General features: G+C 58.9%; 2 protein-coding genes across 2 annotated transcripts; both read left to right on the top strand.

The window, feature by feature from the left end:
• Positions 1 to 50: 50 nt before the first annotated feature.
• Positions 51 to 2,415, top strand: PXMP4 (peroxisomal membrane protein 4). Its single transcript, XM_084538401.1, has 4 exons — positions 51 to 217; positions 383 to 445; positions 840 to 1,038; positions 1,913 to 2,415. Exons 1-4 carry the CDS (start codon positions 78 to 80, stop codon positions 2,174 to 2,176), a joined length of 666 nt encoding a protein of 221 aa, XP_084394527.1. The 5' UTR covers positions 51 to 77; the 3' UTR covers positions 2,177 to 2,415.
• Positions 2,416 to 9,453: 7,038 nt separating this feature from the next.
• E2F1 (E2F transcription factor 1) lies at positions 9,454 to 13,451 on the top strand. Its single transcript, XM_084538600.1, has 7 exons — positions 9,454 to 9,764; positions 10,052 to 10,142; positions 10,617 to 10,836; positions 10,967 to 11,119; positions 11,257 to 11,371; positions 11,486 to 11,690; positions 12,125 to 13,451. The coding sequence occupies exons 1-7, from the start codon at positions 9,570 to 9,572 to the stop codon at positions 12,373 to 12,375; spliced, it is 1,230 nt and encodes a 409-aa protein (XP_084394726.1). The 5' UTR covers positions 9,454 to 9,569; the 3' UTR covers positions 12,376 to 13,451.
• Positions 13,452 to 16,087: the final 2,636 nt, after the last annotated feature.

Raw genomic sequence — 16,087 nt, 5'->3', positions numbered from 1 at the left:
GCGGCCCCCGCCCGCCCGCCCGCCGCCAGGGGGCGGCCCCGTCCCGCAGCCCGAGGGGCCGGGGAGCGGCGGGCGCCATGGCGGGCGGGGGGGCAGCGCCGGGCCCCGCGCCCCGCGTCCCGCTGCGGGCCCTGCTCCGCGCCCTCAACGCCCTCCTCAGGCAGCGCCGCCACCGAGCCGCGCTCGCCGCCATCAAGGGCTTCCGAAACGGAGCCGTGTGAGTGGGACGGGGACGGGACGGGGACGGGATGGGGACGGGGGGGTGCGGCCGGTGGGGGCACCGCGCTCCCTGGGGGGGCGTCTGCTGGGTGCCGGGGGGGCTCCTGGGGTGCTCCCCTGGCGGTGTCCCCCCAAACCTCACCATTTCTTTTCGTTTTCACAGCTACGGGGCAAAAATCCGCGCCCCCCACGCCCTGGTGATGACTTTCCTGTTCAGGAGCGGCAGGTACCGGCCCGCAGCCACCCCGTCCCCGTTCCCCAAAGGCCCAGGTTTAGGAGCAGGAGGATTCGTGAGCCATGCTCCTAGCCCACTGCTGTGATAACCAGCAGGATAACTTGTATGGAAATGCACACACACAAGTGTATGCAGTCGTGCGGGTCAGCCACTTGTCTGCGGGTTGGGCCTTGGCAGAATTAGGCAAAAGCACAGCGTGAGAAGAGCGTTGATTGACCCCCGATGGGTGCCCCCCAGCCCAGTGTGCCCCCCTCACAGAGCAGGAGGTGCCCTTGGGGTACCAGAGCTGACGGTGGAGGTGGGCAGGGTGAGGGGGGTAAGGTCCGGGCTGGTTGCTGGTGGTGCTGCCTGTTCGCTCTCCTAATTGTCCGTTTCTTTTGTCCAGTTTAAGAGAGAAACTGAAATCCATCGCTCAGGCTACGTACACCCATTCCCGGAACTTGGCGTATTTTGTGTTCACCTACAAGGGGCTGATGGCATTGCAGTCCTGGCTACAGGGGAAAAAAATCCCATTTCATTCTTTCTTGGCAGCCTGCATTGGGGGTTGGTTAGTGTTCGGTGAGAACAATCCCGTCAACAGCCAGGTAAATGTCTTTGGTGGACGTTGGGTTGACAAAAAGACCAGTGTGTGGGTGGTTGTGTGCCGGGAACCGGCCGGTGTAGCGCAGCATAGTGCTGGTGGTTCAGTTCAAGAGCTGACAGCTCTGCTTGGCCTCCAGAGTTGCACTTGTATCTAGGACAGCAGGTTTGCAGCCCAAAGCCACCTGGTTCCCCCACACGTTCTCTGAGCTGTGGTAACCGCCTGCCTCTGCGCTCCTGGCCTGCTTGCTTGTAGAGTTAAACCCACAAACTTGAGCTTTGTCATTTGTAGAGAACGATTGATTACAGAGCTACACGTAACTGAACTGCTTAAACTGACAAAAGGTGCTCAGGGGGAGTCTGATCTAGAGCTGGTTGTTACCGACTTCAGTTTGGGTCAGAAAAACACAGACACAGATTAATCAGAAGCGTTCTACTTGTGCAATCCCCTGCAAGACAGCACCTTCGGTCTGGTTTTAGGATGTGTCCACACTACTGAGCCTGTCTGTATCTGCTTGGCAGGGTGACAGGGCTGCTCTGTGGCTATCGGCAGCAGCATCTGGGGTCGTGTTAACTTAGCAAAGATGAAAGTTGTGCAACTGAGCTGCAACTGTGCAAAGATCTGTTGCATCAGGTGTGATTTACTGCTTACTAAATGAGAGCACCTGCAGGGAAGCAAGGCTTTGAGGACATAAGGAAGACACAAACATCTCCAGTTTAAGATTTTTTGATATGTGAACCTATAGTCCGTTTGCCGTTACATTGGGTAAACTGTTCCTGCCCCTCTTGCACAGCTTATCCCTTCTAAATCACTTCCTCTGACCAGATTTACTGGCTAGGTTCTCTTCCTAATGTTCTCTGGGTTTTCTCTTTATGCAGATCGTTATGTACCTGCTGTCTCGTATCCTGTTTGGCTTGTCTCGGCTGGCGGTGGAGAAGGGCTATGTCCCACAGCCCAAGCAGGATCCCTTTCCACTCGTTGCTGCTCTGGTGTGGGGAACAGTTCTCTGGCTCTTTGAGTACCACCGACAGACTCTGCAGCCCTCCCTGCAGGCCTCCATGACCTATCTGTATGACGACAGTAACGTATGGCATGACATTTCGGACTTCCTCATTTACAACAAAAAGCCTGCAAGCAAGTAGTTGGTTCCTTGGAAAACACCTGTGAACATGACGGTACCTAAGGGAAAAGGTTGTTCTGTCGCTCTCGACTGGTTATTATTATTATTTTTTAAATTAACTTCTGTCAAGGAGAGTTGCCTCTTGTGTCCTGACCAAAATGTTCTGATTAGTCTTCTACTAGCTCTGTTTAGAGCGAGTTAATACCCCGCAGAAACTTGTTGCAATGCCTCAGGGAGAGTAAAATGCCTTGGGAACCTTCAGTTAAAATCAGTCTTCTTTTAAAGATGCCTTATTTTTCCTGTGAATGTATTTTGTTTGGTTGGTTGGTTGGGTTTTTGTTTCCTTTTAAGAAAGGAAATATGCTCGTAAAATGGCAGCTTGACAGTAATTGGGGAATAGGTCTAATCATGGAAAAAATGCTCTAGGAGTTGTCTGGGTGCTCATGAGATGGAAGCATTTTTCTCTGCTGCTGTGCTCCCTGTCGTGGGAAGATGGGAGTGGGAGCCCTGCTCGGTTCTGGAAGCTGAGACATAATTTCTTGATTTCTAAAATATTGCAAGGAAGGTTGTGTGCTCCCTAAGAGAGTTCCTCTGCAATCTTTCTTCTCTCAGGGAGGCAATAAGATGTTTGAGAATAAAACTTCTGAGATTCTCCCACACGAGTCTGGTAAATCAGGCTTGGAAGGAATATTTTTTTTCTCAGTTTCTCTCATCCACTTGGGCTGCATCTGTCTTTCTACCCAGTGCACTAACTTAATACCCTGTAATTATTTAAAACTTATTTGTAAAGCTTTTGAAAGCTGCTTAAATTAAATACCAGAAACAGTTACGCAATTTAAACTCCTTTGAAAACCGGCTGAGGCACATTGCATGCCCTCGGCTGTCACGCTGGGTACTTTATACGTAGCAGGGAGATGCACTTTCGCTTTGGTGGAAGCCCATGGGTCCAGAGTCCACCCCCTGCACCAGCGGGACGACCTCGCTGTCATCAAGCTCGAACGTACGTGTAGCTGCTGCAGTGCTGTCGCTGGGCCAGGCTGAGGTCACGCAGGAGTATTCAGGTGGCTCTTCCTTTAAATGCACTGCTGAGTCCCACAAACAGCACGTGCCAGGCCTTCACCGAGGGTTGACTGGCCAGCTGAGAAATGCTCCGTTTCATCAAAACAAAAACTTTTCAAGTTGATGAAATCAAACTGTTAACAGCATTAAGCACTGATAGGTCTGTGTGACACTAAGCCAGTCATTCACTTAATGATGGTGTGTAAAACCAGTAGTCAGGAATTATTTCAGTGTGATATCACAAGAGTCAATAAGCTCCCTGTGTTGTTCCCTTTTGTCTCAGTCAATATTACTTGTTTCTTGCTCTTTTACCTTCTGTTGTCTAAAAGAAGTTAGCCGTCTGTGTACACATCCACTTTTCCATCCTGACCTTGTTGTTTCATAATCCCACTGATGGTGCTCTTCATCATTTTTTGCAGTCTCCTCTTTACAATCCAAGCTCTAGCAATTTGTTGTATTTAACGGTGTGACTGGAATGGGAAGTCCAAGTTCAGGTACCTTCTGTGTAGGAAAAAATTATTGATATCTTAAAGATGTTTTTCCTTCATCTCTTTAATCTTTTTTATTACTCCTGTGCATCTTCTGAGTGCTGCTTTGCTTTTTATTTTTCCATGCTCTCTGTCACCAAGATGGAGAGTTGAATGTTCCCCTCCCCACAGCCTGTCTGTTGCTGTGAGGTTCAGGATTGAAATCGCATCCAGAGAGGCTCAGCTTCAGTAGAAATCAAGTCTGCTTTTCAGTCTTGACCTACATCTGGCACTGAGGAGAGCTACGTGTGCTGTGAAGTCTCAGTGCAGAGATGGAAGCATCCTTGTGCTCATCCCATGCAGATCCATGACTACTCTTCTTTGTGCCCAGAAAACAAGGATTACTTTACCATCGCCTGTGGTCCCTTTACCTGCAGTTACGGTCCGTCTGGAATGTTGGGGTTGGAACACGGAGCAGTATTTTGTCAATTTTTCTGGACCTGTAAAAGTTAGGAACTGTTCTTGCACTTCTTTCTAGTTCAATATTTTCTTTTGTCTTGGTGATCTCAAAGATTCAAGTAGAGGGAAAAAAAAACATGAAGCTGTAGCTGAGTTGTGATTTCTGTATAAGTATCATGGCTGTATTTGCTCCGCTGGTGGATGCCTGAGGCAGTGTGTCCTGACAGGGCAGTGCTGCACCTGACCTTCGTGGCAGAAGCCTCAATGTGGTTCTGAACGAGCGTGTTAATATTGAGCTAATGTTGCTGAACAGCCTTTGGTGGGATTTGAGGAAACCCTTCCAGAATCTCAGAGCAATGGCTTGAGAATTTCTTCCTAAAACTGTTAGACTGACAAACCCCAGACCAAGTGCAGTTACTGCAGCACACGCTGCGGCCTGGCTCACACGTGAGCTGTGTCTATTTGAAGTTTTTAACGTTTTGAACAAATTGGCGATGTTCTTTCAGGAGAAAGGCTTACAGTTCTCTTACACGTGAGCTGATGTGCTTCTGCTAGTCGTTGTGAAGCACTTCTCTGCCTGTGAAGTCGGAGGGAAATGTCCTTTTTGTGCTGCCACGCGCAGTACCTCTGTCCTCTCTAGGTGGCAGAATCAAGCCAACAGCAGGGCTCCAGCAGCAGCTTGGCAGCTGGCCGCCAGTCGTCCTTGGTTCAAACTGCCCTTTTTCTCTTGGGAATCTACCGCCAACCTCACTTTCAAAGTAAATCGTGCCTGAGACTCCAACCATCTGTACTGGTGACCCAGGAACCAGCTGCTGTCCCTGGAAGCGAAGTGCAGCTCGTCCCAGGAGCAGGCTCTGTGCAGCCGCCGGTCGCTGCGCTTTGGGGGACGGTTTGTGCTCCTGCTGCGTGCGGGCAGGGCGCTAAGCTGCAAGTCACTCCTTTCCCCGGGGAGGTAATTGGGACGGTTCTTTAACGGCATTAGTGCTCGTTGCCTCTTCTGCCACCAGATAGCTGGGGACGGACCCCTTATGCTGCCGATGTGCCGGAACAATGCGGGCGTGTAGTAAGGAAGCGAACTAGAAGTAATTTGTCTGAGTCAGACTTTTGGATACATAAGTGACACTCCCTGCCCTCCCCCAGCGCATTGTGTAAGGAATTGAGTCCCCTGTTTGTGTTCCTTTTTATTAGCATTAAAACCAAAAGGGATAAAGAGACAGTTGGGAAGCCACCTGCGAATCGGCCGAATGCTGAAGGAATCACAAAGGAGAGCCGTTTTTTCTCCCCGACCCTGATCAGTTTTGAATTTTAAGATGAACATGCTTTTGTTTGTCTACGTCGACCTTATTTCCTCTTCTTATTTCTTCTCAGCCACCTGACTCTGAGATGCTGAGCGCCTCGAAAGAGGAGCAGGGCATCTCCATGTTTAGCTTGGTTTGTCAAAAATTGGGATTTCTGGATAAAACTGGTGCGTTCGTTTTAAATTGATGCTCCTCCTTCAGATTTTAAGCCTCTTTTACAGAGGGAACTTTAAAGGTTAATGAATTGAACTGATCAAAAGTTTTCACCAAGCCTTGACTCTGTATCCTGAGCTATTAATCATTTATTTTATGAGTGAACAAAGCGAGCTGAGGGTTATTTACAGCCGCCGCATGCTGCCCTGGAATACCTGCTGTGCTTCACTTCTCTTTGGAAAATTGCTCTTACATTAGTGTGCTTTTTCAGGATTGCTGAAGGAAACATCTCCGGGACAATTACATTATTTAACAAGGGTGAAAGCTGAGTGGGTGCATGATATTTGGTTTAGCTGAGGTACTGCATCTGATCTGTGCAGTTCAGGAGAGGGTCATTCTGAAAGAAAAACTGCACAAGATCTTTGGTGTCGCTGCTGCAAGACTTCCTTGCCCCGGTGGAGAAGTTTAAGCTCTGCTTTAAACCGAGCTGGGTGTGGGGTGGCAATGATGGGATGGCCTCAGGCTCCTGAAGCAGACCAAAAGCAGGTGTTCAGAACATCCCCCCTGCACCCTGAGCTCTGCAGCCAGCTGGGAGCCTTTCGTGGATGGCTGGTGCTAGTGAAAGAACCAGTAACCACTGCGGGTATCCTCTCGAAGGAGAAACTGGTATGACTCAAGCTCATTTTCACTGCCTCAGCACAAACACGACCTTTGGAAAATACCCTGAGCCGCGCACTGTTTCCTATTTGTCAGGTTGTGTTTGTCTGCCTGGATCCTGCTAACCTGAGCAGACTGTGCTCGCCTTTCTGGTGCTGGTTTTGAAATCCACCTGATAAGGAGTAGAAAAAACGAGGCGTAATGCTGCCCAGTGCCATGTCTGGCTGCCACTGTTAGTGTTTTAGGGGTGCTAATCTTGAATTCTCAACCTGTGTGTTCACACCAGATTGTTGGAGGAGGTAACTTTGTTTCCTTTACTTAGAATTTGCTTCTCTCTCATTTCTTTATGAGACTTGTGATGAGGAGGGGAGAAACAAATTAAATGCTCTGTAATGCAAATATTGTTACCTCTGGTTTTGGCCTTGCTGTATTTTGCATTCATAATTGCCATGTAGTCCAGGTCCTGATTGTGGGATGGCATAGGATAACGCTAAGTCCATAACCTCAGGTAACTTGTGGTGATGCCAATCGAAATGCTTGTGGCAGCTCCCCGGTGGGTTTAAGCGGTGTGAAGGAAGGGGCAGTGGTGCTGGAGTAGCTCTGTCTGCTGTGAATCAGCTTCCTGTGCAGCCGGTGCAGCAGTCAGCCTGGTGTAAGATTTCTGCTCACCTCCTTTGCAGATTATTTCTGTATAGTTGGGTTTTGAAGATCATGTTGTGCTTTCTATAATAACAATAAACTAATTTTTTGACTTTTTTTTTTTACTGTCATCATTATGAAGCTAAACTATTTAAAGTAATGCTTAATTAGTGCATGCTACTAGTCCTGTCTGCAGAGAAGAAATGCTGAGAGGGTTTTTCAAATGAGCCGTGCCCTCACGTTACCTGCTCCCAAAAGCCAGCGCTGGATTTACCACGCCACCAGCTTGAACTGCTGCAGCCCCTGGGAAGGATCCCGTCCCCAGAGACAAACTGGGGCAGCTGTCATCTTCCTGAAGCACGAACTTCCCCCTGTACTGGCTGCTTGGACCTCTCAGGTGTTGCTGTATCTTCAGACCAAGTGAGTCAAACTGGGGCTAGGCTGCACCATTCGTGACGTGTGCCGGGACGTGCTCGGTGTGAGCAGGAATGAACAGGACCAGCTCTTGCATTGCAGCATGAAGTCAGCCTGGCTCCTTTGGGCTCCCTGGGGTGGTTTTAGGGCAGGCTGCTCCTCGGTACCTTGCAGCTCATTGCTGATGTGGGCAGGTGGCTTCAGAAAGCGTGCAGCTTCCAAAGAACACAGGGCTGAGTCTGCCTCTCCCATTAGCTAAGAAAAATAAGGACTTACACAAATGATCTGGGTGCCTCTTCAGAGCTGAGAGCTACAGAGGAGGTGTGCCATGGAGGTAAAAGGAAACACGGAGAACCCCTTCTTGGTGCCACCAGCTGAGCGGCTCCTCTCCTCGGTGTCTGTGCCACCAGCTGAGCCAACCCACCCGGAGCAGCAGCAGGATGCCCGCTGGAGGAAGTCGTGCGGGTGCGGTTGTGCCGGTGTGCGAGCTGAGCACAGCTCACAGCTCACAGCTGCAGAGAGCGGGGCCGGGCTGCAGCTGGCAGGGGCAGTAAATGCTTTGGGGGTTCTGCGTGCTAAGGCTGGATGAGCTCGGGGTTCTCCAGCCCAAATCGGGAATGAAGCAGCATCCTCTGCATCTTGCCAGCTGCACACACGAAGGTGTGCCTTGCAGGCAGGCTGCAGGCCCGCACACCCCCTCTGGCCTCTCCAAACACAAAGCACTGGAGTTTGGGTCTGGCCTGTCCCTGCCAGCAGGTTGCATCCTTCCAGCCCTCCTTGCTGCGTGCTCCCACAGCCAGGAGCTGCTCGCACACACCTGCTTTGGAGGCAGCCAAAAATCACGACAGCAATGGGATAAATCCCACTGGTGTCCAGAGCGTGAGGAGCCCCCCTGACCCTGTCAGTGATGGAGAGGGCTGTGGGAGCAGCAGCCCCTGCAGCTGTGCCGGGGGGATTCATCTGCATGCAGGGGAAGCCCCCGTCCTCCTCTCCCCCCGCAGCATTTGCTGCAGTGACGTTTTGCCTCCCGTTTGTCCTCGCATCTGCCCTTTTCCAGCACCACCTCGCAGATTTGGCACCGCGGCCCCGTGGCACAGCCAAGCCGTGAGGAGATAGGGGGGGGTGGGCACGGTGCGGGGCTCAGCCTGCTCCTTCTGCATAAACCGCCCTGTGAATTGGGGAGGTTGGGGGGATAAAAATAAATAAATAACCGCTCGGGCTGCCATCCCCCCAGCTGCCCCCGGCCTTTGTGTGTGTGTGAGGGAGCAGCTGGTGCGGCAGCTGCCTCCTCCTCCCAAACCCTGCCTGGCCCGGCCGGGGCTCCCCAGGGACGGGCAGCACCGGCAGCCCCTGGGGTGGGCTTTGTGCGTGTCCCCCCCCGGCAGGAGCAGGCAGCGGGCAGGCAGCTGCTCCCACTGCTGCTGGCGAGGCCGGGCGGGACACGGCAAGGGCCGAGCGCTCCGTAACTGCGCCCATCGGCGTACCGGGGAGCCCTGCCACGGCCCCGGCCCCAGTACAGCCCCCGGGGGGCGGCCAGGGACGAGAAGCCCGGCCCAGCCCCCAGCCCCCAGCCCCCAGCCCAGCCCCACAGCGGCTCCGTGCGGGGTTGGGGGCTCCCGGCCCAGCCCCACCGCTCCTCGCCCCAAGCCCTCCGGGCCCCGCCTTCGCGGGCGTTTTGGGGTTAGATACCCCCGCTTTGGGTTCTCTCAGTTCTGCCCTCCCACGCGGGGCTGTTATCAGGGCGCTGCACCCGGGGGTGCCGGCGGGGGGCGCGGCCCTGCCCCGCCCGGCTGCCGGGCCCCGCGGAGGGGCCGTGCCCGTGCCCGTGGCCGTGGCCGTGGCCGTGCCCCCGGGGCCGCTCCGGGCGCGCCGTGCCCGCGGCCGCCGCCGCTTCCCCTTTAAGGCGCGGGCGCGCTCCGCGTCCCGGAGCCGCCCCGCGATTGGCCCCCGCCTCGGCGCGGCGCCTCGGATTGGCCGCCTGTCAGCGCGTCCGCCGCCGCCCCGCTCGACCAATGAGCGGCCAGCACCACCCCTCGCTCCGGCGGCGCCGGCCAATGGGGCGCCTCCGTGCGAAGGGCGCAGCCAATGGGCGGGCGCGCCGAGCCTGGCGCCGCTTTCGCGGCAAAAAGGATTTGGCGCGCAAAAGGCGCGCGGGGCCGGAGCGCGGGGACTGCCCGGCGGTGGCGCGGCGCGGAGCGGCCCCGCGCCCGGCATGGGGCGCGCCCCGGCCCCCGCCCCGGCCCCGGCCCCGCCGCCCGGCCCCTGAGCCATGGCGGCGGCGGCGGGCGGCTCGGCGGGGCTGGCGGCGCTGCTGGGCGGCTCCTCCCCGCACCTCCTCATCGTCTCCGCCGCCGAGGAGCCCGCGGGCGGCTGCCGCCCCGACGCCGACCTCCTGCTCTTCGCCACGCCGCAGCCCGCCCGGCCCGGCGCCGCGCCCCGCCGCCCAGCACTGGGGCGCCCGCCGGTAACCCGCGGGACGGGGCGGGGGCCGGGGGGGAGAGGGGGGGCGGCGAGGGGCCGGGATGGGGCGGGCGGCTGCAGGGGGGGCGGCGAGGGGCCGGGCCGGGCCGTGCCACGCGGTGCCCCGCGGCCCGAGCCGGGCCCTGCCCGGCCCCGGCGCTCCGGAAGCCGCGGGCGGGGGCCGCCTCCTGCCGGGCCTCCCGCGGGGGGGAGGCAGCGCCGAGAGCCCCGGGGGGGGGCCGGGGGGGAGCCGGGTGCCGCCCGCCCCGCTGAGGAGCCCCTGTCCCGCAGGTGAAGCGCAAGCTGAATCTGGAGAGCGACCACCAGTACATAGCCGAGAGCCTGCCCGCCGCCCGCGGCAAGCCCAGGAACCCCGGCAAAGGTACCGGCACCGGGGCCAGACCTCACCGCGCCGCGTCCCGGGGTCAGGCCGGGCCAGCTGTAGCCGCGCTGTCCCCAAACTGCGCTGCTGTGCGCTGGGCTGGGGACAGGGACCCCCTGCAGGGGCCGCCCTGCCCAGCTGCGGGCTCTGTCCCTACCCCTGGGGCTGTCCTTGTCACCGCAGCCTCCTGCGTGCACTCCTGCCACCCTGCAGTGTCCCCGTGTGAGCCACCGAGCCCAGCCCTCGGTGCCACAGCCCAGCTCATGCTCGCAACCGAGTGCAGCTGCCAGAGCCCTGCCCCAGGGTCCTGCAGCAGCCCTCCCGGGGAGGACCCTCCTGTCCCCAAAAAATAGACCTTGGGGTGCCGCTGGTGGCATGTGGAGCGAGGTGGCACCGGGGTGGTGTGGGGACCTCCCGGCTCCGGGGCTGTGTTCCTGCGGTGGCTCAATGCTGCTTGTCCTCACCCGCTGGCAGGGGCGAAGTCTCCCGGGGAGAAGTCCCGCTACGAAACCTCGCTGAACCTCACCACCAAGCGCTTCCTGGAGCTGCTGAGCAAGTCGCCCGACGGCGTGGTGGACCTCAACTGGGCGGCCGAGGTGCTGAAGGTGCAGAAGAGGCGAATCTACGACATCACCAACGTCCTGGAGGGCATCCAGCTCATCACCAAGAAGTCCAAGAACAACATCCAGTGGCTGTACGTCCCCGGGGACGGGGGGGGGGGACGCTCGGAGCAGTGGCGGTGATGACCGTGGGGATGGCCGTGGGGGGGGTGCTGGCTGCGTGGGACAGCCGGGGGGGAGGTGACAGCCCCGTGTGTCCTGCAGGGGCAGCCAGGCCGCCGCGGGGGCCTCCAGCCAGCACCGGCTGCTGGAGAAGGAGCTGCGGGAGCTGCAGGCGGCCGAGCGGCAGCTGGACGACCTCATCCAGACGTGCACGGTGCAGCTGCGGCTGCTCACCGAGGACCCCGCCAACCAGCAATATCCTTCCGTGCGGGGCCGGGCCGGGTCTGGCGGGGTTGGAGGGCTGGGGGCGGTCGAGCCCCGGTGCCTGTGTTCGCCCACGTGGGGCTCGGTGCGTGAAGGCGTCCCCGTGTCTGCTCCTTGACCCGCCACACCGCAGCCTACGTCACCTGCCAGGACCTCCGGAGCATTGTGGACCCCTCCGAGCAAATGGTGATGGTTATCAAAGCCCCCCCGGAGACCCAGCTCCAGGTCTCGGACCCAACGGAGGTGAGTGGGGGCCCTCCCCGGTCCCTCCCCAGCTCTGCAGAGCCCTTGGTAACCCTCCTGGGCTCCCCGGCTGTCCCCCCGCACCATGTCTCACCCGTCCTGCCTTTTCCCCAGGCTTTCCAGGTCTCCGTGAAAAGCACTCAGGGCCCCATTGACGTGTTCCTCTGCCCCGAGGACAGCTCGGGGGTCTGCAGCCCCGTCAAGAGCCCCTTCAAAGCGCCCTCGGAGGAGTTGTCCCCCGGCTCGTCGCAGCCCAGAGCCTCCCCTCTCCTGCATCCCGCCCAGGACGTCAACATGCCGCTGCTGCCCGGCGAGCAAGGTGGGCGGTGGGGCTGGGGGCAGTGCCTGGGCTCTGCGGCACAGGGACAGTGTCCTCAGCATGGCTCAAGCCCCACGAGCCCTGGGGTGAGGGTGCGGGGCTGCAGGCGATGCTCAGGCTATGTTTTTGCTGCCTGTTACGGGTGGCCCAGCCTCTGCTCTCATGTTTCCCCGGCTGCCCACCGGCAGCGATGGTCTGCGCCGTGCTGAGCTCGGCAGAGGCAGCCTTGGAGGTGTGTGCCAAGGAGAGGTCGCTGGTCCTCTCCATCCCGGCACCCCATGAGCAGTTTGGGCCACGCTGTCCTGATGACCTGGATGTTTCCAAGCTCTTCAGGTCATGCCACGCGTGCTTTCTCTGCGGTGGTGCAGAGCATTGCCCAGAGGTGCTGTTCCGTGGCGTGTGGTGGGGCTGAGAGTCGCTTTGTGTCCCCACAGAGGCCCTGCTGCCGGGTGCCAGCGTGCTGCCCAGCAAGTGTCCCGCCGAGGAGGTGAGCCTCTCGCCGCTGGCCTCCATGGACGCCCTCCTGGAGCAGAGCAAGGACGATTTCTCGGGCTTCTTGGCAGACGAGTTCATTGCCCTGTCGCCGCCGCAGCCGCAGGATTACCACTTCGGCCTGGAGGAGGGCGAAGGCATCAGCGAGCTCTTCGACTGTGACTTTGGGGACTTCACGCCCTTGGACTTCTGAGGCAGGCGGGTGCCCGCGTCCAGGCGCAGCCGCCGAGGGCGAAGCCCCCTGAAGCCAAGGGGCCGTGGGGCAGAGCAGGGAACGGCCACCCCGTGCCCGGCTTTGCCTCTGCGTGGTTTCTGGTGCCTTTCCTGGGGGTGTCCCTCGGCGGTGCAGCGGCCACAGGCCCTCTCGCCACCCCCCTGCAATATTTCCTTCCCCTCCAGCATCTCGCTGCGGTGTGACCGAGCCCAGCGCCGCTCAGGGCAGCTCTGGTCCTTGGGGGGGGGATGCTGGGGTGCGGGGGGGCTCCCCTCTCGGTGCCCCCTCGCCACGGGGGTGCCCGTGGCAGAGCTTTAAGCAGTCCTGTGTATAGATTGGATTAATTTATTTTTGGTTCCCTGGGGACAGCGTTTCGTTTCCTGGGAGGGGCCGGGGGGGGGAGGCGTGCGGCAGTGTGGGGGTGCCGGGAGGTTTCCTTATGCTGGGAAGGGGCTGGCGGAGGTGTGGGGGTGCCGGGTCACTGTGAGCCCCCCCTGTGCGGGGAGGGCACCGTGCCCGGCTGAGCGTGGGGTATTTATTTATTATTTATGCCGTGTGGGAGCTCTCCCGGGACGTGGTGGGCAGGGGGAGCAAGAGTGGGGCATGAAGTGGGGGGGGAACGGTGCTGGTGGAGGGCCCCGGCGGGGGTCTGCTGGCACACCCCAGCTTTGCTTTTGCCCCCAAACGGGGCGCTGGCAAAGTCCCTGCTGTGCCAGGTGGCCATGGGAAGGGCGATGGGACAGGAATGGGGCCGTGTGTGTGTCCCCCAGGGATGAGGGGGTCCCGGGGGTGCATGGGGGGTGGGGATGCTCCCCGGCCCTGGTGCTGGTGAGGACCAAACATTGTCTCCAGGTTTTCTCTTCTAAATTCCCGTGCAGCCATCCAGGCCGAGCCCCTTCTGGGGTTTGGTTCCTCCTCCCTGGCCCAAGGGTTTGGGGGGGCGGCAGGGAGGAAGGGGGGGGCCCTGGGCCAGGCTGGAGCCGCACTTTCACTTACTGCCTTTTAACAAGCTTGTGTTCCTCTGAGCTTCGTGTTTAATAAAGGTTTCTACTGACTCTGGTCTCTACTTTGGGGCTGGGCTCAGCTGCCTGGGGACGGATGGGGGCCTGAAATGTTGCCTACACCCAGAGCTAAGGGCTGGGGGGCTGGTTTTTTATTTTAACTTGAAATGCAAAGGTGGGGCTCTCAGAGTCTGCAGGAAGCACTTGGGTCCTCTTGTGTGACACAGCCTCTGCCCCGGGCCAAATGTGGGTGAAGGACAGGAAGGGGGTGTCCCTGCAGGGCTGGGGACACTGCAGATCCCAGGGAGATGGGGACATCGAGGGACGTGGGGGAGGATGGCGTGGCGGGTCTGGGGGTGGCTGGGACGTGCCGCTTCCTTCCCGTCTTTGTGCGCTCACTCCTCGTTCTTTCTGCCTGGCTTCCTGCGTGTTACTTATTTAAATACCCTGATAAATATTTCACTCCGGCCTGCGTTGTTGCATAAGCCCTCTGCTCCCACCTGGGCGTACAAGGCCGTGTGGTGCCGGGCTGCCCTGTGCTGCTGGGGCAGGTGCAGTACTCACACGGCTCCTCGTGCTGAGCCGGGATGGGTTTGGGTTTGGGGGTGAGGGCTCCCTGCCCTCGGGGGTGTGCTGGTCCCTTCCTTCTCCTCTACAGGGTGCCCAGACCTGGTGGGGCTGCAGAGCTGCCCCCTGCCCCTCGCAGTGCTCCCAGCACAAAGGAGCAGCCGTGATGCTGCAGGGAGGTGGTTCCAGAGGGGTTCATGGCACTGGAGCATCCTCACTCACCTCCTTTCCTGCCTCCTGCCGTGGGACAAACCACCCCGGCCTTTGGGTCTGGGCTGGGCCGAGGCAGTGGGAAGGTGGCAGGTTGTGCTGATAGGGATTTCCTTCTTGGTGAGTGCTCGGCATTGTTTCCTGACAAACAAAGCCCAGCTGGGAGAGCCTGGCTGCCAAGCCTGGCATGGGTGGATACGTGGCGTTTCGTGCAGTCGTTTATCCCTTCCCATTTTTCACGTCCCTGTTTTTATTTGTGGAAATCTGTACCCACTTTCGTGATGTCTGCAGCGTGGAGCAGCACAGCTTTTCCCCTTCCCCTGAGCAAAGGTGAACCTCCCTGCACCACCACCAGCAGTGCTCACCGCCGTGCTTGCGGGATGCGATTCCTCAGGATCAGCAGTCCCTAAAAAAGCAGGGTCAGCACCATGAGCCCCGGCAGGGCCAGGGCACGTCCCCCCTGTGCCATGCAGCCCATCTGCGGGGTGATGCGCGGGCTGCCCCACGCCGGGCAGAGCTCTACAGGAATAGCTGCTGTGTCCCAGGGATGAGTCACGGTGCAGCTGAAGGGCTTCCCTGCTTCTATTTTGGATCCCTGCAGAAAGAGCTGATCGCCCGTGTAGGAGTTCTCACTTCTGACAAGCACGCGTGGGGATGGGGCGAGCGTGGCTGTGCCACCTGGAGCGGGGAGTTGGGCACGAAGGGAAGGAGCCTGACACCAGCCCCATTTGGGGCCCGACTCCAGCCCCGTTTGGGACCTGCCATTTCCCCACAGGCGGGACAGCCACGGAGCTGGGTCCTGCTCTTTGCCTCGCTTTGCATTCCGTACTCCACCTCCCCAAAAGCACTGGCATTTCGCTGGAAAATAAGCAAAGCAGGGAGCTGAAACGCAGCCTCGTTTATTCACCAGACACCAGCAAACGGGTGCTGCGTTGGTTGATACCTGGCTGTGTGCCTGTGCCCCACTCTGCCTGGGCAGCGCCGCAGCTGCAGGGCCAGCAGCGAGGCCGTGCCCTCCTTCCCTCCTGGAGGCGTTTGGGTATCAGCCACTTGTTTTGGGAAGGAGACGTGTTGGGAAGGAGAGCTGTGTGCGATCCTCTTCCCTCGTGTGCACCCGGAGAAGCCGTGAGATGAAACCTCCCCGTGAGGCATCCTTGCGCTGGCCCCATGCTCCGCTCGCAGCCATTTCCCCCTGGGAAGGGGGCAGCCGGCCAGCCCCACGTGCTGTGGCTCCGTCATGTCGGGCTGGGAAGCGTCTCGGCTCTGAAAGCTGGGTTATGAGAAGCTCAGCGAAATGGGTGAGGCTGCAGAGCGCCCTGTGAGGAGAGGAGCTGTGCTGGTGCAGCCTGCCGGGCCGTCACTCTGCGCCCAGACAAAGCCCCGGGTTGTAAATAAACCCCTGGGATGTGGGGTTGGAGAGGAGTGGGGAGAAGGGAGGCTGCAGGGGCCACCGGGACCAGCCGTGGACACCAAGGGGCCTTTGGCACCATTGGGGGGCAACTAGAGTCAGCTAGGACCTCACTGGGCTAACTGGAAACACAGTGGGGGCTTGCTGGGCTGACTGGGATCACACTGGGGATGCAGTGGGGACATGTTGGCACCACACTGGGGCTGACTGGGATCACACTGAGGTGACTGGGGTTGCACTGGGCTGACTGGGACCGCACTGGGGATGCATTGGCACCACACTGAGGTGACTGGGATCATGTTGGGGCTGACTGGGATCACACTGGGATTACACTGGGGCTGACTGGGGCTGCACCGGGGACACACTGGGGACGCATTGGCATCGCACTGAGGCTGACTGGGATCATGCTGGGGCTGACTGGGATCACACCGGGGTCACACTGGGCTGACTGGGATCAGGCTGGGCTGACTGGGGCTGTGCTGGGCTGACTGGGACCGCACTGGGG

Source organism: Aythya ferina (genome assembly GCF_964211825.1).
Source record: "Aythya ferina genome assembly, chromosome: 16".
In the NCBI taxonomy this organism is placed as follows: domain Eukaryota; kingdom Metazoa; phylum Chordata; class Aves; order Anseriformes; family Anatidae; genus Aythya; species Aythya ferina.
Note: the sequence above shows the minus strand (reverse complement) of the source record. Positions and strands in the feature narration are given on the sequence as shown.

Excerpts from the sequence above, each read along its gene's own strand:
- PXMP4 (XM_084538401.1), top strand. The coding sequence starts at position 78 with ATGGCGGGCGGGGGGGCAGCGCCGGGCCCCGCGCCCCGCGTCCCGCTG. Across the intron at positions 218-382 it reads GGCTTCCGAAACGGAGCCGT|CTACGGGGCAAAAATCCGCG; the intron begins GTGAGTGGGACG and ends TCGTTTTCACAG. Across the intron at positions 446-839 it reads TTCCTGTTCAGGAGCGGCAG|TTTAAGAGAGAAACTGAAAT; the intron begins GTACCGGCCCGC and ends TCTTTTGTCCAG.
- E2F1 (XM_084538600.1), top strand. The coding sequence starts at position 9,570 with ATGGCGGCGGCGGCGGGCGGCTCGGCGGGGCTGGCGGCGCTGCTGGGC. Across the intron at positions 10,143-10,616 it reads GCCCAGGAACCCCGGCAAAG|GGGCGAAGTCTCCCGGGGAG; the intron begins GTACCGGCACCG and ends ACCCGCTGGCAG. Across the intron at positions 11,691-12,124 it reads GCTGCTGCCCGGCGAGCAAG|AGGCCCTGCTGCCGGGTGCC; the intron begins GTGGGCGGTGGG and ends GTGTCCCCACAG.